General features: G+C 53.1%; 1 protein-coding gene across 1 annotated transcript; it reads left to right on the top strand.

Annotated features, from left to right (window-relative positions):
* Positions 1 to 1,128: 1,128 nt before the first annotated feature.
* Positions 1,129 to 21,245, top strand: TAF1 (TATA-box binding protein associated factor 1). The gene is made up of 39 exons (XM_015832411.1): positions 1,129 to 1,272; positions 1,369 to 1,486; positions 1,961 to 2,077; positions 2,184 to 2,305; positions 2,761 to 2,937; positions 3,452 to 3,670; positions 3,755 to 3,994; positions 4,053 to 4,230; positions 4,310 to 4,426; positions 4,900 to 5,064; positions 5,551 to 5,678; positions 5,765 to 5,872; positions 6,306 to 6,479; positions 6,605 to 6,778; positions 6,859 to 6,963; positions 7,471 to 7,671; positions 8,057 to 8,198; positions 8,313 to 8,443; positions 9,117 to 9,197; positions 9,288 to 9,437; positions 9,655 to 9,774; positions 9,854 to 10,029; positions 10,582 to 10,769; positions 11,095 to 11,308; positions 11,933 to 12,098; positions 12,475 to 12,686; positions 12,867 to 12,975; positions 13,503 to 13,601; positions 13,999 to 14,176; positions 15,005 to 15,072; positions 15,683 to 15,805; positions 16,173 to 16,265; positions 16,610 to 16,694; positions 16,981 to 17,048; positions 17,146 to 17,262; positions 18,083 to 18,208; positions 19,625 to 19,772; positions 20,604 to 20,781; positions 20,879 to 21,245. The coding sequence occupies exons 1-39, from the start codon at positions 1,129 to 1,131 to the stop codon at positions 21,117 to 21,119; spliced, it is 5,700 nt and encodes a 1,899-aa protein (XP_015687897.1). The 3' UTR covers positions 21,120 to 21,245.
* The last annotated feature ends 838 nt before the right edge of the window (positions 21,246 to 22,083 follow it).

The following is a 22,083-nucleotide window of genomic DNA, read 5'->3' as shown; positions in this document are numbered from 1 at the left end:
CAGGCGGAGCTGGGGTGGTTTGAATGACGGTTGAGGTTCAGAGAGCAGACAGACTCATCATGTGGTACTTCAATATACACTGGCAACTGATTTTACGGTTTGAAGTACATTTGTACGGCAACTAACAGTTATTTTTAAATTATGCTGAATGAAATTGTAATAAAGCAGTTTCCTGATTCTTTTGCTGTTGTTCCTTATTATGGGAGGGAGGGGGGATGAGGAGGGGGGCTCCTTCACACAATCCTTCTGTAGCCCCAGGCTCTGGCTGGACCCCCAACCATGACTCTCAGCTTCTGGGTTCTGCATGCTTGCCTGGGACCATGGGGCAGCTGTGCTAGAAGAGAGGGATCGCATCACCCCCCCCCCCATTGAGTCCAGTCTGGGGTGTGTCCCATATTCGAGTGAAGCCCTAGTGGACGATCGCTTGAATACGTGCTGCAGCTGCCAACCCAGTCCTAGGCTGCATTTAACAGAGGGATAGACTCAACATCAAGTGAAGTGTTAGTATCGTTTTAGAATGCCTTGGTAAGACCACAATTGGAATATTGCATCCAGTTTTGGTCGCCACGATATAAATAAGGTGTTGAAACTCTGAAAAGAGCAACAAAGATGACCAGGGGACCGGAGGTTCGAACATACGAAGAACGGTGGCAGGAACCGGGCACGGCTAGTTTAACGAAGAGAAGGAGCGGAGGGCGACGCGGCAGCCGTGCTCCAATGTCTGAGGGGCTGCCGCAAAGGAGGCGGGAGGGGGCTCGCCCCTTCCCCAAAGGCCGGGCAGGAAGCCGCGGGTGGAGGCTAATCAGGGAGAGAAGCAGCCTGGAACTAAGGAGGGATTTCCCGGCAGTGAGAGCGATCTAAGAGCTTCCCTCCGGCGGCTGTGGGCGCTCCATCGCTGGAGGCCTTCCAGAAGAGGCCGGGCAGCCTTGCGGGGCCTCCTGCCCGGCAGCGGGTCGCGCCCGCCTCCCGCTCCGCACTTCGGCCTCCCAGCCCCAGGGCGCCATTCGCCCCGCCCCACGCGAGACAGGAAGTCAAGGCGGGGGCCGCTCTAGGGCCGCCCTCGGTGGCCGCTGCTGCGACGGAAGAGGGAACCCCGCTTCCGGCTGCGGGGAGCGCAGTGCCGGCGCGATGTCGGACTCGGAGAGCGAGGAGGAGGCGGGCGGCGGCGGCGGCGGCGGCGGGCGGAGAGCGGCGCCCTTCTCCCTGGCCGGCTTCCTCTTCGGGAACATCAACGAGCAGGGCCAGCTGGAGGGCGAGGGGCTGCTCGACCAGGTGGGCGCCGAGGAAGAGCTCTTTCCCCGGCGGGGTCCGAGGGAAGGAGGCGGAGGAGGGCCGGAGCAAACCTCCCTCTCTGCCCGCTTCCCCTAGGAGTCCAAGAAGCACCTGGCCGGGCTCGGGGCGCTGGGCCTGGGCAGCCTCATCACCGAAATCACCGCCAGCGAAGACGACGCTTCCGAGGCGGACGGAGCCCAGCTGGACGAGGAGGGTGAGGCGTTGCGGCTCCGGGCTGCTTCCTCGCGGGTCCGCGACGGGGTCGCGGCTGAAACGGGGCCAGGGGGCTGCATGTCACCGGCCGCGGGGTTCAGACCTCCGCTGGTGCCCCCCGTCTGGGGCTCCGTTGCCTGGTTCGGGGTTTGGCACCAATGGGCTCTGGTGAGATCAGCGTTGCCATCCTCCGGTACTGCCCGGAGGGAGGCGAGCCGGGTGGCTCAGTCAGCGGTAGACCGGCCGTGAGAGGGCAGAGGGCAGCCCTTGCTGAAGGCGTTTATTAAGGCACTGATGGACGGAGGGTCAGACTCTCTTCTCTTCCTGGTGGCTCCTCAACAGAGCTTCCACGGGGAATGCGCCAGGCGGAGGATGGGTCTCTTGTTTTTTGTGGGAAACCGTGTTTTCTTTCAGGACAGGGGAGACCAAAGGGCCCCTCCCAACCCTGTGATTTCCAGATGTTTTTCCCTTGCAGGCTGGGTTAAGAGCACAGAGGATGCTGTGGATTATTCTGATATTACTGAGGTGGCTGAAGACGAGAGCCGCAGATACCGGCAGGCCATGGGTCATCTCCATCCAGTTCAGAGACCAGGTGGTTTGATGGCGATGATTTTTTCTGTTGTTTCTGAAGCAGAGGCTTGCGGAACTCTTATGATTGTGGGGAGGGGCGATCCAGTGACTTTCATTGTTCTTCTCAGATGACAATGATGATGACTACGATGCTGACTCAGAAGACATTGATTCCAAGCTGATGCCTCCCCCTCCCCCCCCACCAGTGCCAATGAAAAGGGAAGATGAGAAGGAGGCAGCAGTCTCTGGTGTGTATGTACTTTGGGCAATCAGGGGAGAGACCGAGCAGTCCAGTTAAGGGCCTGGGTGCGTTTTGGAGGAAGCACCCTCTAGTTTCTGAAGTTCAGGTACTTATTTGGTGACATGAGCCTACCAGAGTTGACGAGGAAGGACCTTGCAAGCTGTAACTGACAAAGGTTTGCTTAAGATTTGCATGTTTATATAGCCACAGCTGAAGACTTTAAAATCCTTTTTTCACCATCGTGTTTCTCTAATGTGAATCCACTTAGAGGGTTTTTTCTCCATGGATCCCCACAATGTTAGATTCCGGTTGCTGCATCCATGGCTGTGGCTCTGTTTCAGTCATCGGGGCCTTGGCAAGCAGGGCTCCCTTTTGCTGAGACGGCTGTTCCCTTCTTAGGGCCAGAAGAGGGAGATGGTATCATCTTGCCCTCCATCATTGCTCCTTCCTCTACTGCTTTGGAGAAGATGGACTTCAGCAGCTCTTCTGACTCTGAATCGGAGACGAGTTCCCAAGACTCGAGAAAGGCCGAATCAAAGGAAGGGAAGCTCACCTTGCCGCTTGCTGGGATCATGCAGCGAGATGCCACCAAGCAGCTGCCCAGCGTGACTGCGCTTTTCCCTGAGTTCCGGCCTGGAAAGGTAGAGCTGGAGTGTGAGCCCCGGGGTGGAAGTTCTCTGACCTGCTCTACACTTTGGGCCTCAGGTTCCAATCACCCAAGTGATCCTGCTAGAGTTGTGAGGTGACCAGTTTGCTCTTTTTCCTTAAGGATTCCCTTGTGGCTCCAAAGGATTTTGAAAGGTATCTGTGGTGATCTAGAAAAGCCAGAGGACATTTTCTTCTGGTCCAGCCTGGCTCTTTCGTGAAGCTGGTCTAGCCAGTGAGATGCCCTTGCTATGATCTCAGTAAAATCAATGAGGAAGAGATCAGGGCACCCAGAATGTTTCTGGCAGACCAGCTGGTTAAGACTCTTTGGCTGATACTACCAGGGTTCTTTTTCCCCCGGCTTCTGTCAACTAGCATGGTGCTTCCATCCCCACCCCGCCCCGCCAAGGTTCTGCCAGCTGGCAATCTCCTCTTTGTGTCTTTCAGACGGCTGAAATGCTGGAAGTCAGCTTATTGCCAGTTCCACCTCTCTCTCTCTCTCTCTCTCAGGTGCTTCGCTTTCTACGCCTCTTTGGCCCTGGAAAAAACATCCCATCCGTCTGGCGAAGTGCACGGCGAAAGCGCAGGAAGAAACACCGGGAGTCAATTCCCGAAGCACAAATCCCAGAGGAGGAAGCCAGTGCTGAGCCAGGCTTGGAAGGCAAATCCCCCTGGGAATATGAATTTGCCCCTCCCCCTCCCCCAGAGCAGTGTCTGTCAGATGATGAGGTGGGTCTGCGGAAATGGAGGGAAGGTGTTTCCTGGGGAGAATGGCTCCCTCCCTGAACTCTCTGACACCCACATATCCTTCAGATCACTATGATGGCTCCTGTGGAGTCCAAGTTCTCCCAGGCTACTGGAGATGCAGACAAAGTAGCTGACACCAGGCCCAAAGTGTCAGAATGGCGCTACGGTCCTGCCCAACTCTGGTATGACATGTTGGGCATCCCTGAAGATGGCAGCGGCTTTGACTATGGCTTCAAGCTGAAGGAAGCCGAGGAGGAAGAGGCAGTGAGTTGCAGAGAAGAGCAGTGCCTTGCTGACAGCAGGGAGGTGAGTCGGTTCCTGGTGAGCCTTTATTTTCCCTTTGTAGAGAACAGCAGCTGAGAAGGATGAGCTGCTGGCCGACGAGCACTTCCTGATGGTAACGCAGCTGCAGTGGGAGGACGATGTGATCTGGAACGGAGAGGACATCAAGCACAAAGGAACCAAGACCCAGCGAGCCAGTCTGGCAGGCTGGCTGCCTTCCAGCATGACTAGAAACGCCACTGCCTACAACGCCCAGCAAGGTAGGCCGGCCTTTTTTCTGCTTGCGTTTGGCTCAGCTGCTTCTGTGTCTGCTGATGCTTTCCTGGCTTCTGTTGGCAGGGCTGAACCGAAGTGGCTCCCTGCTCAACTTGCCAGTTCCCCTGGTGCAAAAGCCCAGTGTGGCAGGAGTCTTGAGCATCGCCAAGGGCAAAGAGAAGCAGCTGCCTGAACAGCAAGGTAAGGAGAAAGGGTCTCGGGGCAGGAGCAGCTCTGCAGAAGGAACTGGACCAGCAAAGAGCCTCTTCCCGAATCATCCCTGCCTTGATTAGTTTTGCTAATCGGGTGTTACGTTCTCTGGCACAGTGGTTTACCTGGGCTGTGGGAGTCTGACCATTCAGGGGTTTGGCTTACTGAGTTGGCATAAAGAAGAATTTGGGCAGTGATCAGTCAGTAGAGGTCTGATCCTCCCATTGCTCCTCTTTTCCCCCCCCCCACCATTTTGCTTTGCCCCATAAATGTTATTTGTTTGTTTCAAATGTGGGCAGGTGAGGCAGAAATGTCTGCTTTCCGCTTAACTCCCAGAGCACAATGTCGCCTTGGGCCTGGAGCACCGCCCTCTTCTGCAGTGGTGCTAGAGCATATGGGGGGTGGGGGGGAGGAATTTGCCAGTATCCAGCTGTCTTCACTTTCACACTTTGTTGCCCCAGCAGCCCTGGATGAAGACAAGCCATGGTTCTCCATTTTCCCCATTGACAATGAAGAGCTGGTCTATGGCCGCTGGGAGGACAACATCATCTGGGATGACAAGGCGATGAACAGGGTATTGATGCCCCCGGTCCTGACCCTGGATCCTAACGATGAAAATATCATCCTAGGTAGCATCTACAAAGTCACTTTCTTGTCTTCAGGCTGGGGGGTGCTGCTTTCTGGGGCCTTCTGGTTTCCTAAAGGGAAGAATGAGTAAACTGAGATGGGAGGCAGCCTCTCGGTAATCTTCCCAGAACACGGTTTTAGTTAACCTGATTCCCTCAAAGGACTCTGGGAACTAGGGCTAAGGCAAGAGTCAGTGAGACTCTTGACAGAATTCTCAGAGCAAATGCCAAGGTTCCTTGGTGGGGCTGTGGCAGTTAAACTGTCTTTGTATCTTTTCTGTAAGAAAACCTTTAAGCATCTTGTGAACTGGGGTGATCTGGCAGGTAACTAATTCCTGGCTTCAGGGAAGGCTCTTAAGCCCACCACTGTAGCAGCCTAAATGGGCCTTTGCTTCTGCTTTAATACCTTGACCGGTTTTGCCTGGTTCATCAATTGGGGGTAATTGGGAAGGGTGTTTCAGGTACAGTTTTCTCCTGTGCTCCTTCTAGAAATTCCCGATGAAAAGGAAGAGATGACTCTCAATTCCCCCTCCAAGGAGAATAAGAAAGACTCTTCTTTGAAGAAAAGCCGGATCCTCTTGGGCAAAACGGGAGTCATTAAGGAAGAGCCCCAGCAGGTTTGAGAGGGGCTCCGTTTCTTCTGAATTAGGGAAGGAAGGGGAAGAGATTCTGATGGTTTATTTTGCCCATGTTTCCACTCCAGAATATGTCTCAGCCAGAAGTGAAAGATCCCTGGAATCTCTCCAATGATGAGTTTTACTATCCCAAGCAGCAGGGCCTCCGCGGAACCTTTGGCGGCAATATTATCCAGGTTGGAATCAACGGTGACAGATTGTGTTGGGCTTGCCTTTTTATACTTTGTTTGGTTTTGACATAGCCCTAACCTAAATCCAGCTGTTGGGGTTACAAACTTCACCTTGCAGCTTAACATATTTGGCAAACTGGTTAGTTTTGATTTACCAAACAACTCACAATTAAACCATGGCTTTGCATGATATGTTATGCAAACCAGTTATTTGCCTGGTTGTGCCAAAGTGCCTTCTTGGGCCTAATACAACCCTGGCTTTCTGCCAAGGACTCCACTTCTGTAACGTGCCCGCAAGATTGGTTTGCAGAACTCGATGCAACCAGAGCAGCTTTGTCCCTCTTTGGGGAGCGGGGAGCCTTCCCACAGCTGAGGGCGATCGACGGGCCTAGCCGTTCTTCGGGACATGCCGAAATTGTGCCTCTCTGGTCTGGTACAGCACTCAATCCCTGCTGTGGAGCTGCGCCAGCCCTTCTTCCCCACCCACATGGGCCCTATGAAGCTGCGACAGTTCCACCGGCCCCCCTGGAAGAAGTACTCCTTTGGCACCTTGTCACAGCCCGGGCCCCACGCGGTGCAGCCACTGCTGAAGCACATCAAGAAGAAGGCCAAGGTAAGGGCCCGGTCTCTGGAGCTCTGCCCATTTCAGGCTTCGGCCTGCAGAGATTCTCTCTGCCTCCCGTGGAGACTTGTGTGTGTGTGTTGTGTGTTCCTTGACCCTCCTTGTGTTGTACCCAGATGAGAGAGCAGGAGCGCCAGGCCTCTGGGGGCGGGGAGATGTTCTTCATGCGCACCCCGCAGGACCTCACGGGCAAGGATGGTGACCTCATCCTGGCCGAGTACAGTGAGGAGAACGCCCCCCTGATGATGCAGGTTGGGATGGCCACCAAGATCAAGAACTACTACAAGCGGGTGAGTTCAGGGCTTGGGCTGCCAGACTCAGACTTCCTCTGAGAAAGCTCTCGCTCAGTCAGCCTTCTTGCTCCTGGCAGAAACCGGGCAAGGATCCTGGCGCCCCAGATTGCAAGTATGGGGAGACTGTGTACTGCCACACGTCCCCCTTCCTGGGCTCCCTTCATCCTGGCCAGCTCCTCCAGGTAAGGCCTCTGGGCTTGCGGTTTTAAACACCACCCACTTTCCCTGTTTCAGCAGCACTGAGACAGGGATTCCTTTGGGGCAGACGGTTGTGCTGAGGGAAGAGAGCAGAGGAATCTCTAGTCCCTTAATGACAGATGGGTTTGTGGCAGCCAAGGATTTGTGGACTGACCCACTTGCTCAGTTGTATAATGGCATGTGTGTGTGAGAGAGAGAGCAGCAGGTCACTGTAATGCTACAAATACCATCCACAACATCAGTGTGTAAAGCCTAAGGATACTTGATTGAAACAGTGGTCATTGATGCTAGCAAAGCATGCTCAAATGGACAACTCCTTTATAAAGACCAGCCAAATGCAGCTAAAGAGCGTGTGAGCTTTTGAGTTCCTCCTTGGCAGGAAATTAAAGGAGGAAAAGCCAGTAGCCCTGGAGCCTCCAGGTTGCAGAGAGCTGCTGCTGCTGCTGCTGCTGCTGTTATAGGTGGCCTGAACAGCTCCTTTTGTTTGACAGGCATTTGAAAATAATCTCTTCCGGGCTCCGATCTACCTTCACAAGATGCCTGAAACAGACTTCCTAATTATTCGGACACGCCAGGGCTACTACATCCGGGAGCTGGTGGATATCTTTGTGGTTGGCCAGCAGTGTCCTCTCTTCGAAGTCCCTGGCCCCAACTCCAAACGGGCCAATACGCACATCCGAGACTTCCTGCAGGTTTGTTGCTAGGGGAGAGCTTAATTGCCAAACATTCTCAGCAGGTTTTTGGAGAAGTGGGAAAAATAATTTGGGGAAGGAGCCATGCCACTAGCATCTGTTTGTGACTCATAAGCACGTGCTAAAGAACAGCTGGTAAACAGACTGAGCCGGGCCCTGTTCCTGGTTTTGAGCACATTGGCGAGTGGCTCTATTCTGCCTGGCAGGTTGGCTCGTAGTTTGGGGATGTGCCTGAATTCTGCCTTGACTGATGTGGGCATTGGGGCCTACCGGTGTGGAAGGAGGAAGTGTACGGGAGCGGGCATGGGAGGGAAGGCCCCTTCCGAGGAGCATCCTGCATCTGTAGACTCTGAGCCTCTGGCTACTTCATTGCCACCCTTGCCAGGTCTTCATCTATCGCCTCTTCTGGAAGAGCCGAGACCGACCCCGGAGAATTCGCATGGAGGATATTAAGAAGGCGTTTCCTTCCCACTCCGAGAGCAGCATCCGGAAGCGGCTGAAGCTCTGTGCAGATTTCAAGCGCACCGGTAGGCAAGGATGGTTGGTCTGACCTTCTGCCTCAGAGAGAGGCGGGCGTGTGGCTGCCCCCCTCCTCCTCCTCTCTCCTGGCCAGACTCACGGGGGGGCTGTTGCTTCCTCAGGGCTGGACTCCAACTGGTGGGTCCTGAAACCTGACTTCCGGCTGCCAACCGAGGAGGAAATCAGAGCCATGGTGTCCCCAGAGCAGTGCTGTGCCTATTACAGCATGATTTCTGCTGAGCAGCGCTTGAAGGTGAGCTGTGCTCAGGGTTTCGGAGGTCGTCCTGTCCTGCCAAGGATTTGTGAAAGTCGTCATCAGCTGGCTTCATGCATCATTTTAACCTTTCCTTGATTTGCTTATTTGGCTTATTTTAGTCTCTGTACTTGCCCATTTACAGTTTAATGTTATATGTTTTTTTCATCAAACCATGATTTCAAAATACTGGTTTAGTACAATGTGTAAACTCAAGCTTGAGCTTCAATATCTCGAATTTGATCAGAAAAACGGGAGCACTTTGGGTTCATTCTTGGGAGCAAGAAGAATGAATGTTTTCAGCAAGTTGGCGAAGAGAGAAGCCTCATTCTGCTTCTTTGGTCACTGGTGTCCCACCAGGCCTTCAGGGTTGCTTTCCGTTCACATAAGATGGCCCTTTGGCTACGGTGAGAAGCACCGCAGATCCCCTTGGCTCTTCTAGGAGAGCTGAAAAGGGGGTTGAGGGCAGGTTGGTGGGCTGCCTGCTGTCAGCCGCTTTGGGATGATGGCACCACAGAGGGGAAGAGGCCGGGGGAGGGCTCAGGTGGGGGGAGAGGTAGGACCTCCTGGAACTGCAGCATCTGCGTGGAGAAAGGATTATCAGGAAAGCAATCTGGGGTTCCTCTTGTGCCCTTGATGGGCCTCAGAGGAGGCGTCTGTGTCTCTTTCTCAGGATGCAGGTTACGGAGAGAAATCCTTTTTTGCCCCTGAAGAAGAAAACGAGGAGGATTTCCAGATGAAGATAGACGATGAGGTACAGCAAACAACAGCTGGGCCAGACTTTTAGAGGAGCTGTTCTTCCCTCTGGAATGCAAAGTCTCTCTCCCCTATTGGCTCTGCTTAGGTGCGGACAGCTCCCTGGAACACCACTCGGGCTTTTATTGCAGCAATGAAAGGGAAATGTCTCCTGGAAGTTACTGGAGTAGCAGACCCAACAGGATGTGGCGAAGGCTTCTCCTACGTAAAGATCCCAAACAAGCCAACGCAGCAGAAGGTAAGTGGAGCACCCAGATGGCCAGGGGCTGCCCTGCCACCCGGAGCGTCTAGGCAATCACCCAGGACCAGCTGCTCCATTTGCCTGCAGAGGAGGCCTGGAGTACCTCCTGGCCTGGGTCATGAAGCTGCTGGGGTTCTGGAGTGGTGCCAAGTCTGGAGCCCTCGAAATGAAGGGCTGAGACAGGGATGGAAGGTCCTTGCTCCTTTTCAAGCAGGATGACAAGGAACCACAGCCAGTGAAGAAGACGGTCACAGGGACGGATGCTGATCTTCGGCGCTTATCCCTCAAAAACGCCAAGCAGCTCTTGCGCAAGTTTGGAGTCCCCGAAGAAGAGGTGGGTGTGGGCAAGGGGCTTTTCTCCCCTGGGCTGAGCCTCCTCGGAGCCCCTGCAGCCAATGGCTCTCCTTCCTCAGATCAAGAAGCTCTCCCGCTGGGAGGTGATCGACGTGGTACGGACAATGTCCACTGAGCAGGCTCGCTCAGGCGAAGGTCCCATGAGTAAGTTTGCCCGAGGGTCCCGCTTCTCCGTGGCAGAACACCAGGAGCGATACAAGGAGGAATGCCAGCGCATCTTTGACTTGCAGAACAAGTGAGTAGTCTTTGGTGTGGGACTGGCTGAGACCCGTCCTCCCTGCTTCCTGTGGCATCTCTCCTGCATGGTTTGTGGCAAAGCCATTTTGGACCCGGAGGCAGCTCCGGGGCCTGCCTGGTTCCATCCCAATGAATGGCGGCTCTTGAGTCCTTTGTCAGCGTATCTGTGGGATTTGCTCAAGGAAACTACTTCCACTCCTGACCATCGCTGGAGAATTCCTTTCCCACGGAAGTTCCCTGGATGTAAATTGAGGAATTTACTAGAAAGATGCACAGATAATTTAGGCAGTTGGGAACAACTCTTAGAGGGTGGGGATTATGGGAGGCCACTTTAGGTTCTGCACATAGGGAGGGGGATGTTTTTAGTTACAGTTTTCAGCACATGGCTTTCCCTGAGCTAAGAGGAGGGTGGGGATTGAGACTCCTACAGTGTAGGGCAGGAGTGAATTTGGGGTGGGGGGTGAGGGGGGGAGTCTGTGCCTTCTGTGCTCCTGCATCGGCACTCGGCTGCCTGGGAGCTTCAGCGGCTGACCGGACAGAGATTCTCCAGAGTCCTGGAGTCCACCGAGATCCTGTCGACAGACACAGACAGCAGCTCTGCTGAAGACAGCGACTTCGAGGAGATGGGGAAGAACATTGAGAACATGCTCCAGAACAAGAAGACCAGCTCCCAGTTGTCCCGGGAGAGGGAGGAGCAGGAACGGAAGGAGCTGCAGCGCATGCTGATGGGGGAAGACGGCGGCAACGACAAGGACCGGGCCAAGAGGGACCGTAGGGACAAGAAGGGGGCTGGTAAGGATTTGGGTCCAAGCAGGGCGAAAGGCATCAGGAGGAGACGTGGGGCTCTAGTGCTGAAGGTTGGGGAAGGGGCTTCCCGGCTCAGGCTGAGGGAGGGTCCACAGGAAGCCCCCAGAATTGAGGGACAAGAGTGCTGAGTATTGTCTTTGGGTTGACCTCCCTCGCCTGGGTCAAGTGACATTCTGCACACTCAGAATCCCTTTCAGTTCAGCCTTCTGTGTTGGGAGGGTGGCAAAGTCACCATTTGACTCCTCCCTCCCGGCAGCTTCCACTCCTGGCAACTTGGGTGGTTCCCATAAAGACGATGACACGGCCTCTGTGACCAGCCTCAATTCTTCGGCCACCGGTCGCCGCTTGAAAATCTATCGCACTTTCCGTGATGAGGATGGGAAGGAGTACGTGAGATGTGAAACTGTCCGCAAGCCCTCGGTCATCGATGCCTACAGCAGGATCCGGACTACCAAGGATGAAGAGTTTATGTAAGGGCGTCAGGAGGATCCCTACCTTGCAGGGGTGCCTGCTTATCCCTTGCTGCAGGAACCGGGACGTTTCGGTAGACGGAAATGCTTATTTCAAACATTTCTACTCCAAGACAGACATTTTTGAAAAAATAAGCAATCCAAGTATATGGATTGACGTTGAAAGCCAGAGTCCTTCGGGGCAGAGATGCCAGTTACGTCAACAGGCAGTTGGCTCTGAAGCGAAAAAGTGCCAGGGAAAAAGAAGTGAACCAGGGGGGTGGTTCGGAGGGTGATCGGCCGTTTCAAGGGGCTGCCCCTATACGCAGGGGAGGTTTCTGGGCAGCAGTGCCACGCCTTGCATCTGGGAAGGCCGCTGGGGTGAGCCTAAGGCATCCTCAAAGTCTGCCAAGCTTTTGACCACCCAACCCAAAATCAAGTAGGATTACGGCTGCCGGGACGCCTCCTCCCTGGGGGCAGGACTGGGCCTGAAGGCTTGGCAGAGGTGCTCAGGGTGCCGTGGGGGTGGGGGTGGGGGGGTGGCACACTGTTGCCTTTGGAAGTGTGCCAAGGACCAGCCGGGGAAGGCTTGGCCAGCCTGGGCTGAGGACGGCCTTCACCCGTCTGCCGTGTTTCGTCCTCCAGCCGGAAGTTTGCGCTCTTTGACGAGCAGCACCGGGAGGAGATGCGGAAGGAAAGGCGCCGGATCCAAGAGCAGCTGAGGCGGCTGAAGCGGAACCAGGAGAAGGAGAAGCTGAAGGGCCCTCCGGAGAAAAAGCCCAGGAAGATGAAGGAGCGCCCGGACCTGAAGGTGAGCCGGGGCCCCTCAGGGAGCAAGCCTGGCCCGGCCGCGGGCCCTTGTCATTTGGGCCGCTCCTGCTGCGCCACCTGGCTCTCATTTCAGCATCCAGACTCTCCGTTGTTGTGTTTTTTGGGGGGTGGGGGGGAACCCAACTCCGCCTTCAGCTCTGCCTGGGCTGTGTGTGATGCGTTTTCTCTTCTGTCACATCAAACATCCAGCTTTCCTCCTCAGGATGTAGCCTTTGCACTAACAATGCGGGGGGGGGGGGGAATTGGGATCAAGGTTTGCATCTTATTTGTCCCCCCCTTGTCTCCCCTGCCTTCCTCCAGCTGACCTGGGAAATGGGTTCCCTGATATGGGATGGCCTTCTGCTCCTTTGTTGCAGTTAAAGTGTGGGGCCTGTGGGGCCATCGGTCACATGAGGACCAACAAGTTCTGCCCTCTGTACTACCAAACTAACGCTCCCCCCTCCAACCCGGTGGCCATGACAGAAGAGCAGGAGGAGGAGCTGGAGAAGACCGTCATCCCCAACGACAACGAAGAGCTCATCAAGGTGGAGGGGACCAAGATTGTCTTGGGGAAACAGCTGATTGAGAGGTGAGAGTGGCAGGGAAGGCGTCCAGCATCACGGCCGAAGGCAGTGGGATTCCCAGGGTCCGGGCTCCTGCTGGCCGGAGCAGCCAGGATCAGAGGCTCGGACGTCGGAGCACCCAAGGGGGCTGAGTCCTTCCGGAGGGTGGAGCTGCAGCCAATCCCACTTTCGGCGTCTCTTTGCAGTGCGGATGAGGTTCGCAGGAAGTCCTTGGTCCTGAAGTTCCCCAAACAGCAGCTGCCCCCCAAAAAGAAGCGGCGGGTTGGGACCACGGTGCATTGTGACTACTTAAATGTAAGCTCTTCTAAGTGCCTTTGGTTTCTACCCATCTTGACCTTATAGTATAATGTGTCCTACTACTTAAATATTTAGATGTAAAAAACATGTAAGTTTTTTTATTCAAAAATGCACATTGCATCGATAGAAAGGAATATTTGTAGCTCAGGGTTGAACTGTGGGGTCCTTGGTGGTTTTCCTGCAGACGTTTCATTACCATACTAGGTAACATCATCAGTGTCCGTGAGTCCTGTGGGGTGCTTGTAGCACTGATGATATTACCTAGTTTGGTAATGAAACGTATGCAGGAAAACCACCCAGCTCATGCACATTACGATTTTGCAGATTCACTTGCTACACGGGATAAGTACTGAATACAATAGCAACGGGCAGAATGAACAACTGAGTTTCAAATCTAAGTCCTTGTGTTGTAGCAGCCAGAAGGAACAAAAGTTGCAAAGCTGGATCAGAAAATTAGAGAAGCTGTTTCTGGGGCTCTGGGTACTCTGCAGCCCATTAATGGTCTCGCTTCCTGTCTGTTTCAGCGGCCCCACAAGTCCATCCACCGGCGACGCACAGACCCCATGGTGACCTTGTCTTCCGTCCTGGAAAGCGTCATCAATGACATGCGGGACCTTCCCAACGTAGGTGCTGGGGTTGCGGGAGGGGCGTTCCGCTCTTGGCAAGGAGGCTCGGTAACAGAGGGATCGCCTGGCCTTAGGCCCCTTGGGATTAACAGGGAAGCTTGGCTCGGCTCTCCCTGGAATAGGTTGGATTTAATCATTAAAGATTAAAATAAGTCTAAAGCACACAAAAATAATGTACCAAATTTCTTACCAAAGATTTAAATTTTAATTGAACAATTATTAAAAGTTTAAACTATTAAGAAGGCAAGTATGAATAGATGAGGGTTTACTGTGTCTGTAGCGTGGTAAAGCTGTGCCTCTTGGTATCCATTGGGGCTTGGCTGGCTGGGAAGAGCGCGGGGCCCGTTGGGGGCCCCAGAACACACACACACCTCTTCCTGTTTGCCTCCCCCAGACGTACCCCTTTCACCAGCCGGTGAATGGGAAGTTGGTGAAAGATTACTACAAGATCATTCCCAGGCCAATGGACCTGCAGACCCTCCGGGAGAACGTCCGCAAGCGACTCTATCCGTCTCGGGAAGAGTTTCGGGAACACCTGGAGCTGATTGTGAAGAACAGTGCCACCTACAACGGTTCCTACACCTTTTTTCCCTAACCTTTACTTACTCGCCTCTGGTCTTAGGCGAGGAAGGGTCTGAGGGCAGCAGCCTGGTGCTTTTCTGTGGTTCTGAGAGGGTGGAGGATGGCAGTGGAAGGGGGATTTGAGAATGAACTCACCAGTGGGTCTGATGCCAAAAACTTCCCTTCTTTCTTTGTCCTTAAATCTGCTGAAGCTTCTCTCATTCTTGGTAGGGTTGGTGTGGAATTCTTCCTGACCAGCCAATTCAGTTCCTCAAATTTTTTTGCTATTTTTTTCCTTGACCTGAGCATCTTCCTTTCCTCTTCCCTGGTGTGATTTTGCCATCTGGGTTGTTGAAATCCTTCCCTTCCTTTTCCTGGAGTAAGTTTGGGGTAGCGACCCACAGCTTTGAACTGGCAATTCCGAATTAAAGCAGATTAGGTTGCTGAAGCAAGAAGAGCTGCTTGGTTGTTCCTGAAGTTCTGTGAGGAAGGGGGGGGGATGCTTAATCTCTGTGACCCCACATGGGAAAAATCATCAATGCTCGTTATCTTGAGCCTCAGAGCCATTAACCCTTCTTGCTGTCAGTGGAATATGAATATCTGTCTTTTGAGCACACGTTTATAATGTTCTTTCCTGTGCAATAAGACCCTCACAAAGGAAGTCTTGCTGTTTTACTATTGGTTTTTTAGCTATTTGCTTTTGTTTCTGCTACTATGAATAGTCTAAGCATTATTGCTATCTGTGACAATGTTATAAATGTAACCAAAGGGAGAGAGGTTAGGGCACTGTAACCTGCCCCAGGAGGAGCCTCAGTCTTGTGTCCACTCTGTTTTTGCAGGGCCAAAGCACTCCTTGACCCAGATTTCTCAGTCAATGTTGGACCTCTGTGACCAGAAACTGAAAGAGGCAAGTCTTGTGTGAAGGGAGAAAGAGCGAACAACTGAGATGAAGCTTTAATTAAGCTTCATAATGCTATTATTAAAGCACTAATAGACTTTCATAAAGGCACTTGTAGATCACAGTTAGAAACCCTTTGCCCCCTTGCTGCTTGCTGCCTCTGGATCAGAGTGCCCACCTGGTGATCTCTGGGCAAAGAGCTCAGCACAGGGGGGCAATCCTTGGGGCACCTGCTTGAGATCAGAGGGCACAGATGTGGCATATTAAATGCTCCAACTTGATCTTGCTTGAAGTCAGCAAATTTTAATGCCGTGTTTTTTTTCCAATTTAAAAGTATTAAGTATTCCCACAGTTAAAAAGGAAAACTGTATTGTGTGCCATTGAGAGTGTGTAAAAAAGCTTTGGGGGCATGGAAAAATAAGCCAAAATGTCTGGAAAAAGTGAGCAGCAGTTTGATTCCCATAATGAATGGGAGGCTTCACTGTTTGAAAACCTACAGGTTGAAAAGCTAGAGCAGATTTGAAGTCTGGATGGTAAAATACATTTTAAAGAGTGAAACTGCAATTGGTTGGAGGATGTTGATCTCCGTAATTCTTCCTGAACCTTGATGTCATTTCAGAAAGAAGATAAATTGGCTCGTTTGGAGAAAGCCATAAATCCCCTTCTGGACGATGATGACCAAGTAGCCTTTTCCTTTATTCTGGACAACATCGTGACCCAGAAGATGAAGGTGGTTCCTGATGTAGGTGTGCCCGTGGCAGACAGTGGAGGGGATGAAAGGGAGCTGTGGGGGGGACGGGGGGGCTCTTGGAGATGTCAGGAGATAGAATCCCTGCTTCCTAGGGGACCCACTTCTGCTTTGGTGTAGTTCATCTTCAACAGCCTTTTCTCCTGAGCTGCACTTGAGCAATGCTAGTTTTCGCAAGCCTTAATGAGCAGCTAGGAAAAAAACATACATGTTCTGGAGCTTTCTCTCCTTCCCTACCTTTTTGTGAGATTTGTACAGTAGGAATTGGGATTTGTTGGGAAACAGACATGCCTTTTACTTTGAACTGATGTTTTCCAGAAGCTCTTCTTAGTTTCTTTGTCGATGTTCTCTTTGCTTTCAGTCTTGGCCGTTCCATCATCCTGTTAATAAGAAATTTGTGCCAGATTATTACAAAGTTATCGTCAGCCCAATGGATCTGGAGACTATCCGCAAGGTAGGTATGGAAGAAGTGCCTTGAGAGTGGCTGAAGCCAAGAGCTGCCCTGATGGGGCCCCTTCTGGATCTGAAGCTCAAAAGCAGGTGGGGAGGGGATCGCCTTCCTCGGTTATGGTAGCTGTGGCCCACTCTGCACGGTTCATGCAAAGTCAATCGGGAGAAGGTGTGAGGGTTTTGCCTTTGCTCCCCTAAACGTCCTAAAGGCTATCTTAGATACGTCCTTGGGTGTGTTACCTAAGATGGTGGGAAATGGAAACAGCAGGGCAGCTAAGGAGTCTCTGAGGCCTTTGAACATGCCGCTTGGGGTCTGGGGTCTTCCTACAGTCCACCGATTTCTTCTAGAATATCTCCAAGCACAAGTACCAGAATCGAGAAGTCTTCCTGGATGATGTGAACCTGATCCTTGCAAATAGTATCAAATACAATGGTAAGTTTTCTTTGGCCAGAGTCTAAGGCCATCCTCAGACCAGGGGTCTGGCCCACCCGAAAGTTTGCTTGGTTAAAATAGGCAGTTTCTCAATGCCCCCTGCTCACTCTGGAGCCTCGCCGCCAGGCTGCCCTTTGTCTCCTGGCCCAGCCCTGCTCAGTGGGATTGGGCAGAGTTGGGCGAGGCCCTGCGGGCAGGTGCTGCCCATCTTCTTCCGCCCCCTGGCCCTGGAACGCCAGTTGTCCCTTTGCATTTTGAGGTACCTTGATTGGGCTTTTCCATGCAGGGCCGGACAGCCAGTACACCAAAACAGCTCAGGAGATTGTGAATATCTGCTACCAGACCTTAGCGGAGGTAAGAGGCACTGCTCTGAATCTGTCAATCGGAATCATCTGTTTTCAGTTTGGCAGCCTTGGATATTTTGTTTTTTCTCTCATCTTCCCTCCTTCAGTATGATGAGCACCTGACTCAGCTTGAAAGAGACATCTCGACCGCTAAAGAAGCAGCCCTGGAGGAAGCTGATCTGGAGAGCTTGGACCCCATGACTCCTGGGCCCTACACGCCGCAGGTGAGTCTGGTTGTGACCAGAACTGGGGCAGAGAGGATGGGGGTGGGGCTGCACTATTCTTGATCTGGTGAGGTTTCTGGGTAAACTGCTCAATTGGACTCCTAGCTCAGGAGATGCTTGGTGGAGAGAAAGCCAGGACGGATTTTAATTGACTTGTCCCTGGGGGGGGGGGACTGGAGCTGGAGCGGGGAGTCCCAGAGGAGTTTTCCATTCCAGGGAGATCCAGTTCAATGGTAACCCGTTGGGTCTTTCCCTGCCTCCTTGTCCTGCCTTCAGTTCCTGCCATGATTGTCCACTGAAAGTGTTTCTCAGGCTTTCCCTCTTGTAGAAGACCCACCAGCTCTCTCGGAGTCTTCCCAGGCTTTCTTCAGCTCTCCGGTCAGAATGGGGTCAGAGGTGATGCAGCTGCTGAGAGCCTGGCAAGTGACCGACAGGCTGCACTGGCTTCAAAGACTCTTTTCAGCCAAGTCTTCAAAAGCAAAATAGAAAAAGGTCAACAAAGCAGCGAAAGACGAGTGATAGGAATGAACACAGAAATGACTCACTGGTTTTCATGTTCTCTTCTGGGAATGTGGGCCAGTGAGGGAGCAATCAATTTTCACTGTTCTTGCTGTGAGTCTGAGGGGGAGAGAGCGCACAATGGAAACGTGCAGAGCTTTTTTTCTGAGTAAGGATCTGAGCTTCAGCCTCTCACAGTCAGCATGCTTGATTCAGGATAGCTAAGAGAAGAAACAGCGGGGGCCACTTCTGAAAGCCCAGGGAGCCTGTGTCTCACCTGAACTCCTGTGACTCCAATTTCCTCCTTCCAAATGCCCTTTAGCCACCCGATTTGTATGATACCAACACCTCTCTCAGTATGTCCCGGGATGCCTCCGTCTACCAAGATGAGAGCAATCTGTCTGCTATGGACACGCCCACCACGACACCCGAGAAGCCCTCTGCACAGGTCAGAAACGCACCCCAGCAAAAGGGGCTGAGATCTCCGCAGGAAAAGAGAGGGGCACTGACTGCAGAAAGGAAGAATAGCTTTCCCACAGGAGCTGTAGACATGTTGAAATAGGGCCTGGCATAGCAAGGGCAGTGGTTTCCTTCTCATTCCTGGTCAAAGGTGTGAAAACAGAGCTCTGCATAGGAAGATCTCTTACAGAAGGCCTTGCTTGATCAGATGATAGTTTCTGGGAATGATGGATGCTACTATCTCATTGCTTTGAAAAGCCTTTGAAAGGGATTCCTCTATATTCTGAGCAGCCAGGAAAAGAAATGGGACCCAGCCCTGTTGACAGAGAGGAGGGGGCTCCCCACGCCTTGCCTTTTGGCTTCAATTTTACATTAAGGAAGGAACGTTTCTGAACATCCACAAACTTTTGTACTGCCAGATTGTTGCTCCTTTTCTGGTTTCATTTAAGTGTGAAAATACGTGTGCCAGAAATGCAGAGGGTCATTTGAATTCTGGTAGTAATGGATGGAGGGTTCGCTTTGAAAATAATGAGGAAAAGCAGTTCTTGGAAAAGTTAATATAGCTTAGCTAACCTGAGACAAACATGTTTTCCCTGGTATGGTTTTTTTAATGTGTTGGGTACAACTATTTGATTTAGACAAAGGAGAAAGAGAAAGTTGAGAAGGAATGGGAAGGATGCGTTCCCCGGGGGCTTTAGTGGGTGTCCACTTGGATGTGGTTTCTGTCAGCTGCCACAAAAGGTTGATTTCTTCAAGTCCAGGGAGGCAGTTCTGTCTCTAGGCCCCTGCGAGACTGGGGAAGAGAAAGCGTGTTCCCAGGGTGCCCGGCACTCTGTGTTTTGGGGCTTGGGCCTGCTGCTCAGCTAGTCTAAAGGATAAAGCCCCACAGAGCACAAGCAGGCATTGCCATGGTGGAGGCAGCAGAACAAGGGCGGCCAGGAAGTGCCCTCCACCCTGGGCGATTCCTCCCCTGGTGGCTTGGCTGGCCTGCTTTAAGAGCGTCTGTGTCCCCCTCGGTGCCTGCTCCTTCCTCAGTGGCGTTATCTCTGTGTTCCTCACTCAGATGCGGCAGGGCCAAGGTAGGCTGGGCGAGGAAGACTCTGACGTAGATATTGAAGGGTTGGATGAGGATGAGGATGGGAAACCTAAGACTCCAGCCCCAGTGAGTATCCGTGACCCCACCTGTAGCTCACCTGTGGGCTTCTGCTCTCATAGCAGAAGCTGAGGCAGTGCAGGGCCCTCCGGAGTGATTCTATCAGCAGCGGATGAAATGCTAGCCAAAGCAATCAGTTTTTAGGAAGAGCTGGCACTGCCGGTGCACCATGTCAGTGGGAAGGAAGCCAAGCATCCTTTTCCTCTGTTTCAACTTGTGACCTCCTCTTCTCCTTCCTGCTCCCTGTGACAGGAAGTGGAGGACGCCGAGGGAGACCTGGCTGATGAGGAAGAAGGCTCGGTTCAGCAGCCTCAGGCCAGTGTGCTCTATGAAGACTTGCTCATGTCAGATGGGGAGGACGATGATGGCAGCGATGAGGAGGGCGATAACCCCTTTTCATGTGAGTCGGATTTCTGAAAAGGGCAGGAAGCCGCTGCCCAGGAGCCACGGTGCCCTTGTTTGTTGTATATACTCCTAGTTCCAGGGAGAAAGACCCAAGAAGGCATCCTCTCTCACTCTTTCTGTACAAATATCGCCCGAGACACGGGTGGGTTGGATCTGAGCCCGGGGAGAGAACGCAGACTAAGTGCAAGACAGAAAAGGATGCTGATTTGAACACAGGAAGTTTTCATTGGGACAGATCAGTTTGTAAAGAGGATTCATTGCCCTCCTGGCCCAGGGATTTTTAGGAAAGGGTGTGTGGGGGGGGGGGGGGGGAAGAGTCTCGGATGCTGTTGTGAAAAATGAAGGCGCAGATTACATAAGTGGAGAAAAAAGAGAGCCTGTGAATTAGAAGAATAGGAGAGTCACCGCAGGAGCAATTAGGGAAATGTGCTTTATTTACTTGTTAGCATTTTTATACCACCCAGTAATTGATGCTCTCTGTAAAATGTATAAAGATAATAATAATATAAACAGTACTTAATGTGAAAAAAAACCAGACCTGCTTATTGGAGAGGTCCCAATGATTTACTATCTTTTTCTGATGTTTTAGTTCTGTTAATTCAAGTCATGGCAGTGTGCTAGTAGCCTTTGGAAATACACAACACCCCTGAAGTCTTTGTTTCTTTTGGGTGGTGGTGTTGCTTAGCCAATTTTGGAGCCCAGTCAATTAGTGAGATGCTGCTGAGGAAGTGAATGTCCTGGAAGCCCCCGGCAGTGACGGGGAAGAGAAAATGTTGCTGGCAAGCAAGGTGCAACATCAGAGTGACCCTTTGGTTGTGTCTCCTAGCTATTCAGCTTAGTGAGAGTGGGAGCGATTCTGACGTGGAGCCTAGCGCAGTTCGGCCCAAGCAGCCGCATGTCCTCCAAGAGAACACGCGGATGGGCATGGACAATGAGGAGAGCATGATGTACTACGAGGGAGCTGGAGGAGAGGCTTCTCACGCCATGGAGGACAGCAACGCCAGGTGAGGACAGGCCATCAGGCAACCGATCGTTCAGCAGAAAAATCCTAACGGTGTGGCTTCCTTTGGCAGATAAGGACCCTTCTTGCTTCTTTTCCAGTTATGGTAGCTACGAGGAGCCCGGCCCAAAGTCCAATACGCGAGATGCCAGTTTTAGTAGCCTGGGAGGGTACGAGATCTCAGAAGAGGAGGAGGAGGAGGAAGAGGAAGAGGAGGAAGAGGAGGAAGAGCAGCGATGCGGCCCCAGCGTGCTAAGCCAGGTTCATCTGTCAGAGGACGAGGATGACAGCGAGGACTTCCACTCCATAGCTGGAGACAGCGATCTGGATTCTGATGAGTGAGGATGGCCTGGCATGGAAGGCGGCCTTGGAGGGGAGCCACCCTGCTCTTGCTCCGGGCTCTGAAGAACAGGAGACACAGGCCTTGGGGGGCCATTGCCCGGCCTGCAGCACCAGACGTGTGTGTGTGTGGCCAGCTGGCATGCATGGCATGGCCAGCCTGGGAAGGGGGTGGTACTGATGGGCTGGAGCACAACCCACCAGGCGTTCCCCAAGTTATTTGGCATGGGGGGGCTGTCAGGAGGGAGCAAGCAGGATGTGAACATTCTTCCCTAACTGTAAATAAACCTGTTTCTGGAACTCCCCAGGGATCTCTTGCTTTTGGGGGGGGGAAATGATGCTTCCCACTGCTGGGGATGGAGGGGGGTCGGGAGGGACCCAGCTACAAAGGTGAGGCTGGTTCGGGAGGGGGGGATCAGCACCGTTCCCCCCCATCTCCGTCGGGGGTAGACGGCCATTTTGCCCTTTGGGGGAGGAGGCGGAGCTCCGCCCCCTTGCGGCGCCCTCACCCCGCTGTCTCGCAGCCGAAGTCTCGCCCTTTTCTTTCCCGTCGGCCATCGCGCGCCCTCCTCCCCCCTGGCGGCCCCCTTGTAAGGGAGGGGGAGGCTCTCCGACCAGCTACGGCGCATGCGTTCTGCGGGGTGAAGCGTCCGGCGGAGGATTACGGAGACGGTGCCGAGAGAGCTGCGTTTTTGCGCTTCTACCTGGGGCCTTGTCGGGAAGAGCGACAGGCAGGAGGCTGCGGATCGAGCAGCGCCCTCCCCGTAAACCTCACCCTTGCGGGAGGGAGCCAAGTCGCCCCTCTCCGAAGTCCAGGGACTATTTCTCGGGGGGGGGGAAGAAGAGCCGGCGAGGCGCTTCGCTCGGACGCTGTCTGCTTGCGCGCCGCCATTTCGGGAGGCGCAGCCTGAGGCGCGAGGGCGGCCGGGGAGCCACCGGGGAGCGAGGCGGACTGCGAGCGAGGCGG

The sequence above is a fragment of the Protobothrops mucrosquamatus genome, unplaced genomic scaffold (assembly GCF_001527695.2).
Source record: "Protobothrops mucrosquamatus isolate PMUCROS unplaced genomic scaffold, P.Mucros_1.0 scaffold4, whole genome shotgun sequence".
NCBI classification, from domain to species: Eukaryota; Metazoa; Chordata; class Lepidosauria; order Squamata; family Viperidae; genus Protobothrops; species Protobothrops mucrosquamatus.
Note: the sequence above shows the minus strand (reverse complement) of the source record. Positions and strands in the feature narration are given on the sequence as shown.